General features: G+C 36.0%; 1 protein-coding gene across 1 annotated transcript; it reads left to right on the forward strand.

The window, feature by feature from the left end:
* Nucleotides 1–235: 235 nt before the first annotated feature.
* Nucleotides 236–13,153, forward strand: LOC18448859 (beta-hexosaminidase 2; the record flags this gene model as incomplete). Its single annotated transcript, XM_020676427.2, is given in 4 exon segments — nucleotides 236–1,091; nucleotides 12,138–12,204; nucleotides 12,206–12,448; nucleotides 12,450–13,153. Coding segments are annotated over 4 exon segments (1,764 nt in total), but the record flags the coding sequence as incomplete, so codon positions are not given.
* Between the last annotated feature and the right edge of the window lie 1,379 nt (nucleotides 13,154–14,532).

A 14,532-nucleotide genomic window follows, 5' to 3' on the forward strand; every position in this document is an offset into this window, starting at 1 on the left:
TTGGCCTATCAAAACAAAAAGACCCAAACATGACATATTAACAAACTAGACCCAAAACATTAGGAAAATCTTGCTACCTACCCATAACAACATTAAATATAAAAAATAAAAATCCTTCACTTAAAACAAAGTCCCAACTCCCCCCAATTCGAAGAGCCCTTCCAAAAACAAAAACCATCCACAACCCAACAAATCCTAAAGACAACCACTACCACACTCCACGCAATGACCCGAAACTCCTCCTCGTGGGCCCTGTATATGCATACATGTGAAAAAACTTGCATCGAAACACAAGCCAACCACGAAGCTCCACTACATACCCAATGCTCTATGCTCGCTCTCCTCTCTCATACTCCTCCTTTTCATCTCTTCTATTCCCACCTCCATTGCTCAGCCCCCACAGGTCCTGGTGTGGCCCAAGCCCAGGAACCTCACATGGGCTCCCCCCTACTCCTCCATCCTCCTCTCTCCGACCTTCACCATCTCCTACCCCGGCTCCAATCCCTACCTCCAAAACGCCGTCAGCCGCTACCTCCGTCTCATCCTTGCCGAAAAATACACTCCCGTACGGCCTGTCCCCTCCAATCTCACTGCCTCCACTGTGCCTCTCCAAACCCTGATCCTCTCCATCGAGGACGAAACCTCCCCCTTGCAACATGGGGTCGATGAGTCTTACTTGCTCTCAATTCCCTATGGCACTGGAACACTGTGGTCAGCCACAGTGTGGGGAGCAATGCGTAGTTTGGAGACGGTCTCGCAGTTGGTTTGGGGCAATCCGGGCAGGTTACCGGTCGCCCTTGAGATTTGGGATGCCCCTCTGTTTGAGCACAGGGGGGTGATGCTTGATACTGCCGGGAATTACTATGGGGTGAGGGAGATATTGAGGACAATCGCGGCGATGAGCGAGAACAAGTTGAATGTGTTCCGCTGGCACATCACGGATGAGGCATCGTTCCCAATTGTGTTGCCGGAGCTGGCAGAGAAAGGGTCGTATGGGGCGGAGATGCAGTATTCCGCGGAAGAAGTGAGGGGCATTGTGGAGTTTGGGATGAGCGGAGGGGTCAGAGTAGTGCCTGAGATCGACAGTCCGGGTAAGCCCTCCTTCCCGTTAAGCCACTGGGTTGTTAAATGGCTTGTGCTTTTTTCTTTTTTTTTTAATGAAATCGGTTGCTTCCAGACCAGAAAATATTTATGGTATTACAATATAGTCCATATTTTCACGAATTTTAGGTTTTTTTTTTATCCAATTTTGATCGCCGTTTTGATTTAACAACATTAGACGACGTTTTTGTTTTTATTTTTTAATTTTTCTTAAACTTTAGGGCTTTCCGAGAGGTTGGAGGTCATTTGGCAGTTGTCTTACGTTTAAGATACTTGAATGACAATTCAATCTCCTAGACATAAGACCTCCATAGGTGTTTCCTTATTTTGTGTCAGACGTAACTTTATTCTTTGTTGATTTAGCTTAAAACTGTATCAATGTTTTCAACATTAAATTGGCTTCTTTTTTTTTATTGTCCGATGTTTCATATATTGGACTGGTTTTGGGTCACGAGAAAACATCTGATATTGGCTACATTAAATTGTCTAGGTTAAAAAAATAGTCCAATATCGCAAATATCAGACTAAGAAAATTTAGAAGTGAGGAGATGCCTAAGAAGTGAGGAGCTGCCTCATATTTAAGATATTAGATTGGACTTTTGCAATATTAATAAATAAGTATAGGGGAGTCTAATGTTTCTAAATTTAAAGTGTGGAGACACCCAATATTTGAGATATTTCTAAATCTTAGGATAGCTCTAAAATATAACAAAATATAAAAGAAATAATCTATAGTCCACTACCCTAGTTGTGAAGGGTCGATTTATGGACTGAGTGGATTTTTTTTTTTTTTTTAAATTACAATTTGTGATGTCTTGCTCGTCAAGTAAAGGTGTTTGTGTAAATAGAATTAAAAGACAAAGGGTATTTTTGTCATTTTTAGGGATAAAGTTAAAATTTTTATTAAAAGGCAAAAGCACTTTACAAATAAAGTTTTAGGACACTAACTTTCAAAATACTATTGGCTTTTCGTGAAAATTTCAAATTGACTATTATTTAGTGATTAACTACTATTAAAATAATTTTAGACAAAAATTAATGATTTTTTTGGATAAATATACCTATCACAATTCATTCTAACATCAATCTTTATATTTTGAAGGGTTGTTAACTTTAAAAAACATAATATAAAAGGCTGTGGTCTCTATGAAGTTGCATCCTTAAACAATCACCTCCAAATTTTGTCATAACATATCAAGATTATTTGAAAATCTATTTTCATATCTAATTATAAATGTTTAACCTTTAAAAATGGTTAAAATCAAGTAGATCTATAAACATATGAAAATCTTGAAAATGGACGGTCTAGATAATGTGTTGCAATATGTATTCTTTCTGATACTCAAATTCCTTTTTTTTTTCATATTCATACATCACGATGTCGAGATGATCAATTAGAAGGTTTTTTCACATTAAAACAACGTTTTTTGGTGGATTTTTGAGCCGCATATGTAATTTTATATTTTAAGGTGGCGACCTTATATAAACTTTTTCCATATAAAAATAAGTTACGTTAGGGTGTTCACACTATATAGCATTTTATAATAGTATTCAACAAATTTTCGACACATATATACCCTTGTTTTATAATACAATATTATTTTAGTAAGGGTATTTTTGGTTGATAGGAGAGGTGAGACATCATCCATTTGAGATGTGGCATCACCCTATAAAAATATCCAACCATTTTAAAATATATAAATATCTTTTTAATACAAAGGTCAACATATTAAAAAAAGGAAAAAAAACATAAAAAAATTCAACTACTTCGACATTAGGACTAGGGAAAAAAATTGGAATTTTTTTTTGAAAAAGGGTGCTCGGCCGAAATTTCATGAAAATGTGGACCATATCATAAATTCCAAAATGTACATTAATTTCCCTTTTGGCTTTCTATGGTCTACAAAATGTCTTCCAGTACATAAATTTCCCTTTTGGCTAATGAACCAGAGGATTATGTTCTATGATCTACATGTACCAGCAGACCGCATTTATATAGTCCCTTTTGGCTAATGAACTAGAGGATTACGTCCTATGATCTACATATACCAGTAAACCATATATATATATATGTATATACATGATCGTCACTGCCATCATCAAATGGATGGACCATGATGGGGAGAGATTGTGGCTTAATAGGCCACGAAGTGTAAGCCACGAAGTGACCCAAGTGGTAGGTCCCAGATTCTCCATCACGGTAAACCTGTTAAATGGAGAGAATTGGTACATTGATATCTTACGATCGGCCTAATTTCTGCATTTTCATAATCCTATGGGTTTTGAAACATATTGATCGGTACTTGACATTCAGCATGAAAGCAACCACTGCAACTTGGTTCAAATCTTAGGAAAGGCCTGCCTATGGAAAGGGTTACCACAAAAACATAATATCAAAGTGAAAGCTACCATAAAGAAAGAGCTTTTGAGAATGTTAACTCCCTAGCATAGTAATATGTTACGATCCTAGGTAATTTTCCTTCACCCAAGGGCAATGTTAAAAAAATCGACTCAGCCAAGGTATTCAGGACCTGGCCAAGGCGATTTACTCGGTGAGTCTGAGTAAATCGCTTGAGTCCAGCTCATTTTTTATTGAAAGAAAATGAAGAAAAATAATGATTATATATGGGACCTGGTCGAGGCAATTTACTCGGCGAGTCTGAGTAAATCGCTCGAGTCCAACTCATTTTTTATTAAAAAAAAATGAAAAAAATAATGCTATATATATATATATATATATATATATATATATATATATATATATATATATATATATATATATATATATATATATATATATATATATATATTGTAAGTACTTCTTTAATCAACAAAGTAAGAGGGCTGTGTGGGTTGTTGGGTTTGGTGATAGCTAAATAATTATACTCATATTTTCTTCTAAAGATTAAGATTAAGGTATTATAGGAAATAGAAAATTAACTTTTTTGGAAAGCAAAAAAGCGATATCTTTATAAGAGAGTGAAAGAGGACATAGTACCCATCTTTTGAGGGTCACCCCTTTAGGGAATATGGGAATGGATCTCCAATATATTATGTGAATGGATCTCCAATATAGAGATGGGTCTCCAAGAGAGAGAGATATGGTCTCCGAGAGAGAGAGACCGTATTCCCATGAGTTTTGAGTTGATTAACTTCCACTTCTAGATAGAGAAAATCTTTATATTGCTCTCGAGATTATCTTTCCAGTACCGCCATTACGGTGGAAAAGAGGTTGAGCCAAAACTGTAATATTTATTGTGATAGTGGATTTCTAGTTGCCGATGCCGTGGATATAGTCTTACGGGGTGAACCATGTAAATCATGTGTTGTTGTAGTCTGTTTTTTATAGTTGATTTATTTTTCGCACTTGATTTATAATTGTATTCATCTACTTCGCATTTAGTCAATCATGTACACGATTTTGAGTGGGATCCCGATGTTTGGGATTCCTGATTCCGCAAGCTAGGGGATCCTGAAAACCCTACACTGGTTAGTACGCTTTATATATTGACGAGATTCAAACCCCTAACTGGGGTACACTTTACTCCTTAGAGCTAACTAGTATGACATCCTAACATATCTACTATGAATTTGGGGTAATATTATAGTTAAACTTTAAAAATATTGTGTACAACTAACTCACTTCACCTATGGGCCGAGTTCGAGTTGCCCTGGCTGAGTTTTAAAATGCTGCCCCCTGGCTGAGTTTTAAAATGCTGCCTAAGGGTTTGGAAGGCATTGGTTAGGTACGTAACATTGACCATTGGTTTTATATGGTCATATGGATCACAATACGCTTTACATTTTTTTGGACCGGGTGAAATGGAATGGACTGCTTTGCCAGCCATCCAGAGCCCTTTTCTATCATTTTAAGAGCCCTATTCTGGTTTTTAAATCGCTTCATTGGTTTATGTGTTAGAGGTCTCTATTTTGCAAATACAAGATCCTCTTAGTTATGCAATCAATGTTGTTAGATTTTCTTTCGAGTCTTCTTCGGTTTGTTGAGAAAAATGAAGTAATTCGATGTTTCAGCCGATTTGAAGGAAGACTTTAGATTTTTTTTTTAATTTAATATAAATAAAATAATATTTATATATAAAATACATACAAATAATGAAAAAAATAAAAAAATAAAATATTACTTTTATATAGCTATATTTTTGCTGCCCGAAGCATACCCAAAGCACATCCGAATTAAACCCGAAGCAGCCTCCGATTCTGACCGAGGCAGCTTGAAGCGACTTGAATTTGACCGAAGCGGCATGACCATGCTTTGCTTCGCTTAGGTTTATGCGTAAAATCCGAAGGCTTCGGCCTCTTCGGTCGAAATGAAACAAATTTGATAACATTTCAGGCAATCTCAGTGTGTGGTATTTGGTGCATACATGGGTTCCGGAGGGAAGCTTTCTTTATATAAATTGCATACTTAGTTTAGAAAAAGTTTATATAAAGGTGAGGCTCTAAACAATCAAATTAAGGCGCTCAACAATCAAATTAGGGCGAACCTAAAAAATTCACTACAAGAGGTTTTTTTTATGCCCAAATATCCTCAAATCGATTATCTCGACCTCAAGATGTATGAACATTAGAAAAAATAGATTTCAAGTTTTGGGAATAGTTCATCTTATAATGCATTATCAAGTGTGCATAGATCTGTTTCATCCACACTATTTTTTAAGCTTTAAATTTTATAATTAGAGATGAAAATGAATTTTCAGTCCATTGTAAATATTTTCAATATTAGAATAACACATTTCCACACTATTTCAAAATACATCCTCAGCCTTATACCAACTATTGTTCACAAAATTGCCCGATCTAACCACTAACCGGCCTGGCCGGTTCCGGTTTTGGGCGGTTAGGGTGATCAACCGGTATTTAAAAAAAAAATTTCAAAAAAATGTATATAAATTCTTAAAAATAAAGAATTTGATTTTTAATGCATTTTTTAAATATTCTTTACATTTTGGTACATATTAAAAATTATTTTGGTTATTAATACTCACTTTTATATTTTCCCATCTTTTTTAGAAAATTTAAAAAATAGCCCTTGAAAAATATAAAATGGGTTAAAATCCATTTTTTTCATTAATTTTCAACTTCATTTGAATGTTTTTTGTTTTAATCAGTCTTTATATGTTTTTCATATTTTAGTAGATTTTTTTTGACATTTGTTTTATTTTTTTAACACTTTTTTTACCGCCCGGGACTTGCTTGGTTAGAGCGGTTGAATCGGCCAGTTTATCGGTTAGGCCGGTTAAACAGTTTCTAGGCCCATACTCGGTAAATCGTTCCGATTAGATTTTGTGAACACTGATACAAACCATGTCTGTAGCACTCTAAATCGCCTTTCAAAGGATTCCTTTTCTAAAAGGATGAAATTTCTATAAAGCCCAGGCTTTATGGAAACAAAATAAAGCCTCACCTCAGATACTCATCCAAAAAGCAGTTTCGGCAACAGAAGTCACCTCGATGGCTCCAAAATCAATTTCCAGCACCGACAATAAAATTTGGAACTAAAAAAATATACAGATCTTGCAGATCTGTGAATACTTATTTTTAGAGTGAAATAGACGGTCTAGATAATTTGTATATACAATATTTTTGGAGCTTGAAAACCTAATTTTTTTTCACAACCATAACGTTCAAGCCTAGGTAATCCATATAATGGTTCGCCTATGCTTGAATTACAAATTTCGATAACTTATGAGATGACGCTTTACTTATTTTGATAGGGTTGTAACCTTATCAAACCATTCTCCTTTTTTAAATTTAGTTTAAAATTTAAAATATACAAGTTCAATATAGGGATGAGTGACAAAATGGCAACTTTTAGAATTCCACACCCAAAGATATCTAAAGTTGGATTTATGTTCTTCGTTGAGAAGTAAATAGCTTCCCACAATAATTTAAATTGCACAAGTTTGATACGTTAATGGTGGGAATTGAGCGATGCCCCATGCAGACAGACCTGCAAACATGTGGGGAGAATGAAGGCGGTGGTGCCGCCTCGTGTGGCCCCACCTTTGAGATCCACCGGAGGCTGTCCCACCAAACAAAACTCTAAAACCACCAATGCCCCATACCATTCCCAATTCCTTTTTTTTTTTTTTTGTCATAGGAGGTTTTTCCCTTTGATCGTACCCAAATAGTGGGCTCCAAAGAATGGGGTAAGGGAGTGAATTTCCATGTTTCTATGCTTTCACAGGACTTTCTTTCCTTTTTTTTTTGTTTTGAACATTAATATAAACTTCCTCTAATCAGAGTAAGAGCACAAGGTATACAATAGAAAGAAAGAAAAATCATTAGAAAAAGGTAACTTTCAAAGAAGAAGAATTAACCTCTCCTTTGGTAAGAGATCTTCATTAGCTTCACAGTAGCAATGCTGGATTTCAACATTTGTATCCGATAATATATCCCTAGTCTCATGAAAATTAGTTCTTAACCTCCATGGTATATTGACTTCTCCTTTGTTCCAAGCAATAATATTTGCTGAATCTCTTTCTACAATCTTACCTCCTTCCAATTTATCAGTTTCAATCTTTCCAATAGACCACGGGCTTCAACCTCATTTGCTCTGGTAGTACTGCAGGAGCCTCCTGAATAAGAACAAGACCCAAATTATTTCTAATGAGTCCACTAAAACTGGCTGCGCATGGATTCTGAAAAGAACTTTCTTCAAAATTGAGTTTGTACGAACTCAGAGGGGTTCGTTCTCAAACAGCCACTCTTCGAGTATCAGTGTTAATACCCAAAGTTGCCATTGCCAGAGGGTTGTTGATGATTAAACTTTTGGGGATAAAACCACCATCTTTATGGGAAGAGAACTGATATGCTACCACCGCACTAATGTTTGATTTCAACATAGATAAATTAGTGTTAACACTGTCAAACACTCTTCTATTTCTTTCCTTCCATACACACCAAAGAAGACTAACCCAAATAGACCTCCAAAAGATGATACCCACCTTCGCAATACTTAGAGAGATCCACTTATTAAGTAGCATCCTGACATTTTGAGGGACCGGTAAGAACAACTTGAAGCATTGACGGACCTAATCCCAAATATTAGCAGCAAAAGGTTAGGATAAAGATAGGTGTTGGGCTAATTCATCACTAGCCTTGCATAGGATACAAACATCGGTAATGATACATCATCGCTTTCATAAATTATGAACTGTTACTAATTTATCTTGACACAAGATCCATAAGAATAGTTAGACTTTAAAAGGTACATGTAGCTTCTTGATGTTATGAAGACTCGGATCCAACTCCCTATTACGATCACAAAACAATGGGTCATATGTGGGCTTAAAAGAAAAATCCCCTAATGAAGTAAGATCCCATATGAGAGTCCTCCTTGTTTGGAGTTAAGTAAACATTGTCCAATAAATTTAGTAATGTATGATATTCCCCAATAAAACTATTTGTTACTCTCCTGTACCTACAATGAATAGACCAAATAATGTTAGTAAAATCACCCTCACTAACCTCATTTACAGATGCTAGTGGATTTGAGACTTTCGAGAAGACCTCCGGTAAAAGGTATATCAATGGATAATCTCCAAGCCAGTTGTCAAACTAAAAAAGTATGGACTCTCTATTGCCCACCACTTTTTGAAACTGTTGCAAGCAGCGTTTTAAAAAACGCCGAGTCGAACCGGACTCGCCCGGTTCGACTCGAAAATCGTGAAATGGGACCGGATCGCCTAAAAAATCGGAAATCGTCCGGTTCTAGAAAGAACCGGACGATTCTGTACAGTGAATCGCCGATTCACTGTACGGAATCGGCGAGTCAGAACAGTGAATTGGCGAGTTCGTACGGAATTTTTTTTTTTGTAATTTTTGTAATCCATGATAGATTTTTTTGTAATACTTGATCGATTTTTTTGTAATCCATGATCGAATTGTTTTTGTTTTTTGTAATCCATGATCGAATTTTTTGGTTTTTTGTAACCCATAATAGAATTTTTTGTAATCCATGATCGAAATGTTTGTTTTCTTTTCTTGTAATCCATGATCGATTTTTTTGTTTTTTTTTTTTTTTTGTAACCCATGATAGAATTTTTTGTAATCCATGATCGAATGTTTTGTAATACATGATCGAAATGTTTGTTTTTTTTTTGTAATCTATGATCGAAATGTTTGTTTTTTTTTTTGTAATCCATGATTGAATTTTTTGTTTTTTGCTTTTTTTGTAACCCATGATAGAGTTTTTTGTAATCCATGATTGAATTTTTTGTAATCCATGATCGAACTGTTTTTTTCTTTTTTTGTAATCCACGATTGAATTTTTTGTTTTTTTTTGTTTGTTTTTTTTTGTAATCCATGATCGAATTTTATGTAATTCATGATCGAATTTTATGTAATCCATGATCGAATTTTATGTAATCCATGATTGAATTTTTTGAAAATTTGTGATTTTTCTTTTTTAATCCATGATTGAATTTTTTTTTGTAATCCATGATAGAATTTTTTGAAAATTTGTGATTTTTTTTTAATCCATGATCAATTTTTTTGAAAATTTGTTATTATTATTTTTAATCCATATTATTCAAAGAGAAAATGAGAGAGATGATGATTCTGAGGCCACCCTATCCCAGCCATATTATTCACATATCGAGTCCCAACAGCAACAGTGTAGGGATGAGCACGAAATACTGTAAATTAAATGCTGAATGGCGGTTCATGCAGGGAAAGAACATATCAATATTCGCATATTTATTCAAAAACATGAAAATTCTTAATGGAGTACCCTCATTTTTTATTGAATTCTTAAAAAACAATATTTATAATGAATTTTAATAATTTTTTCGAATTTTTTTTAAGCTTTATTATGACCGATTCACCCGATTCCCGATCCGGATCGCCGATTCGTCTATCCGGATCGGTTTTTTGGAAGCCCGATCTGGGTCACCGATCCGTTTTTTAAACCATTGGTTGCAAGTAAATAGGTTTCTCATAATCAATCCTCGTCCAAATATGGGATAGCCTTGTCTTGTTTTTTTGGCTTTTGACGAGTCCATAGGTCAGATCCATGCCATATTTATCTCTCAAAACTTGTACTCAGAAAAGAGTCTTGTTGGATGTGAATCCTTCACCAACATTTTAAAAGTACGACAGAGTTCATATATTCAACCTCCTAATACCCAACCCCCAATCTCTCAAAGGTGCAAACACATTTGCCCAACACACCAAATGAAGTTTATTTTTTATTTGTTTCTATTTAAAGAAATATTAGATTTCCAATAAAAAATTTTCTTTTTCCCTAGGAAAAGTCCGTTAAATTCCAAAAAATGTCGTTAAGATTGATTCTTGGAAAATGAAATAATCTTGCACTACACTATTTGTTAAACATATAGAAACAAATTTTAAAAAACATTTCTTCAGTCATTTGGAACTTCTAACCCCATTAGATTTCCAAGAAGTTTAGCTCTCGAGTGCTAAGGTTGTTCGAACGGATTCATCCCCAAAAAAAAGTGTCCGAAGAAAATCACAGTGCGACGACATCAAAGACCTTAAAAAAAGAATTTTTGTTGTTTTTTGTTTGGGAAATGTTAATAGTAGGAATGAAGCTTAGAATGTTATATTGAAGCAGTAGCCTCCCTACCCACCAATGTCCCAAACCTATTAGCAAGGACCTTAAAATTGTGGATGGGCTTCAGCCAAAATGCCCCTCAACTCCATGTAGGACACCTTCATCCCTATTTCTTTCCCGTCTCCCACTTTGACTTGGCAGATACGCACATGGAATTGGATCTCCACAAAGAACAATTGTTTTATGCGGGCTGGGCCATATTTGTACAATGAATAATGATCTTATGAGACCCTCTCACACTCATGTGTGTAGGATCGCAAATGATCATCATTAAATTTGACACAGATCTCTAGAAAAGTTATCACATAAGTGTGAGACTTGGCTTTTCTAGATATCTGTGTCAAATTTAATAGTGATCATTTAGAGTCTTATACACATGAGTGTGAGAGGATCTCACAAAGTCATTTCCCTTGTACAATATATGGTCAAAAGGTATAAAACATCAATCTTAAAGATGGATGCAAATGCGTGTTCCATCTAAAAATAATTGCAACTAACGATCCAAATGTTCTCTCAATATAGTTATTATTTCTAGTTTTCAAAATTTATTTATTTATTCGTATTCATGATCTTCATATTAAAGTTTATATATTCTTTAAAAATTAAGATCAAATTATATTAAAAAAATATATTCATTGCCAAGCCCACATTTATCCACTCGCATGCTAACCACGTCCTTCCGCAAAAGGGAAGCTATAGTTCCGTTTAGTATGGAAACGCCTAGGTCACAGGTGCCATCATTGTTCGCTGTCCAATTGATGGATTTGACCATTAGAGAGAGAGCGATCCGTCTATGATATGAGTGGCTCCACTCACTCTGGATCACCATCCAAACCATCAATAGATTGTGATGAGCCACCCTAAATTTATTATGGCTAAGAGAATATCGTAGGGAACATTTGTTTTTGTGAAAGTTCTTTCTGGGCCCAAGATAGAACTTTCCCTCAGCTCTCTCACAAAATATATAGAGCAAGGAAGGGCTAGAGAAATACTTTCCTAGCGGCTACATTTAAGTACTGATTTCCAGAAAACAAATATGGGATAGCAATTGTCCAGTGGGAAAAGAACTTTCGCGAGACAAATATGCCCTTAATGAATTCTTAGTTCGAGTTTTCCTTCATCCTACTAACCAGACTAGCCGGTTCAAAACGGCGGCCGCTAAGGGGGACAGGGCCTGGGCAAAGAGAGCACATAGACCTGATATAGAGAGAGAGAGAGGGAGAGGGGACAATACGCATACTTAATTATTTTTATTATTATTTTTATATTTTTTTTGTGGATTTGAATGTTTTATTTTTTCTTAGGGGTGGCATTAAGTGGGCATCTAGGTGGCCGCTTAAAGGGACAAACATGCTACAGGCAGTTTGAGAAAATGGCTGGCTAGGTGGCGAATTTTTGTGCAGACGAGTGCCTGACCTCACCGGTTCATTTAGCGCAGGGCATACCGCCTCATGGGCAGCAGCATACCCTAAGATTAAGATTGTGGCCTGCGCCAACATGTTCTGGCAAAGACCCGCTGGCTCTTCAGCCCGGCACCGGACATCTTAACCCCCTCCACCCTAACACCTATCCTCTCCTTCGCAAAGTTCTTCGCGACCTTGCTGCACTCTTCCCCGACTCCTTCCTCCATGCTGGAGGTGACGAGGTCGTCCCTGGTTGCTCGAAGGCTGATCCCAACATCCAAGCTTTCTTAGCCTCTGGGGGAACTTTGAGCCAACTCCTCGAAACTCATATTAATGCCACTCACCCTTAATCGCACTGCAGTTTACTTTCAGGATGTCCTTGTCAGCTCCACTATTAACGCGAAGCCTGAGCTGCTCCCGAAGGAGACCACCATCTTGCAGTCATGGAGCAATGGACCTCACAACACCAAGCTCATAACATCCTCGGGTTATAGAGCAATAGTGTCGTCCTCTGCTTTCTACTACTTCGATTGTGGGCATGGTGATTTCTTGGGCAATGACAGTAGCTATGACAGGCGGGGTGATGAGGGCAATGGGGGCTCATGGTGCGGTCCTTTCAAAACATGGCAGAGGATTTACGATTATGATATAACGAATGGGTTAACCACAAAGGCGGCAAAGCTAGTGCTTGGTGGGGAGGTGGCACTGTGGCCGGAGCAAGCTGATGGGACAGTGTTGGATGCAAGGCTTTGGCCAAGGACGGCGGACTTTGCCGAGGCAATGTGGTCAGGGAATTGGGGTGAGACGGGGATGAAGAGGTATGCGGAGGCCACTGATCGTCTCGATGAGTGGCGATATCGGATGGTGGCGAGAGGGGTGGGGGCTGAGCCTATCCAGCCACAATGGTGCCTCAAAAACCCAGGGATGTGTAACTTAAACCAGTAGTTTATGGAAAGGGGAGGTGTGTATATTCTCCTTCAATTTCTGGGGAGACTTGCTGAGAGGGTGTACACAGTGCAATATTGAAATTGTCGCTTTTCATGATATCCAATTATTATGTGCATAAACATATTAGGTAATAATATTACGGTATTAACATAAAAAGAGTCATATATAAATATAAATATTGTTAGGTCTTTTTATGACATAATTAATCCTAATGCGAGTATCACACCTTATCAAAACTCCTAATACCTTTTAAGGAAAATAAAGATAGGAGTTACAATTGAATCTCAACTCCTATATGTCGGAAAATAAAGATAGGAGTTACAATTGAATCTCAACTCCTATATGTCATTAATTATTATAATTAATCTTATGGGCCATTAATTATTATAATTAATTTTATGAGGTAAGAACTCTATAAAATGCAGGGTTTCTTAAATAATGAAAAGTAAAATAAAATAAAATAAAATAAATGAAGTGACATGATTTGCTCGCATTGTATGGGGTTTGGCCTATAGGATTTGGATTAGCATCCCATGCTCCTTATGTAGTTTGGGGACAGATCCAAGTATCGATAACCCTATCAATGCTTTTTCAATTTTTTTTTGAAAAATTATCAGAAATATAACTTAATTTATGAAAAGTCAGAAAAGAAAAATCCACAACTTTTATAAACCTCTTCCACACCATTTTCCCTTAGTTTTGGCATTTAAGATACTCCGAGTTATCACATTTAAAATGTTATATAAAATGGGGTTATGGTACTTAAAGTACCATAATACTAGGGTTTCACAATAATACGATTACTGTGAATGCTATTTTGGTTTAAAAAATGTCAAAAAAGGATGTGGATGAGGTTTACGAAAGTTTTCTTTTCTTTTTCTTTTTTTTCAATTAGGCAGAAATAAATGTATACTTCTAATAATTTTTCTTTTTTTATTGTGTTTATTTTGCAGGGAACAACAATTGATTTTGGAGCCAGATTATGCTATAATTGTTTTATGAAATGTTTGGGACAAAACTTGTCTCATCCAGGTATATGATATGTCAAAAAAAATTGCATTATACTATAACCCTAGGGCACAATCATTCATTGACGGGTTGGTTCTTCAGTTCGAAACTTCAGAGAGAGAAAATACATAATAATTGATGGGATTTTCTTGGAGTTTTGGCTATGAGCATGGGATTCGTCTATGGCTGCAACATCCAAAATAAAAACAAACTCCGTTGAGTTTCTTAATAGACTTCCTTCTAACTGCGCCAAATCTTCATTTGTCAAAGTTTAGTCTTCTAAGGACCATGGCAAATACTAGGTGTGTTTCAAAATAATTTGCAAGCTCCAATTATAAAATTGTATTATTTTTTGGTAAGTTTGAATATGAAAAGTATTTGGTAGATTTCAATCACAAAGATTTTGTGGTTAGTTCTTTATTGCTTTAAATTAAAATTTTATTGACATTCTATTTTGTCTTAATAGCATAAAAT

Source organism: Amborella trichopoda, chromosome 3, assembly GCF_054954075.1.
Source record: "Amborella trichopoda isolate Santa Cruz 75 chromosome 3, AtrichopodaSantaCruz75HAP2 v2.0, whole genome shotgun sequence".
Classification (NCBI taxonomy): domain Eukaryota; kingdom Viridiplantae; phylum Streptophyta; class Magnoliopsida; order Amborellales; family Amborellaceae; genus Amborella; species Amborella trichopoda.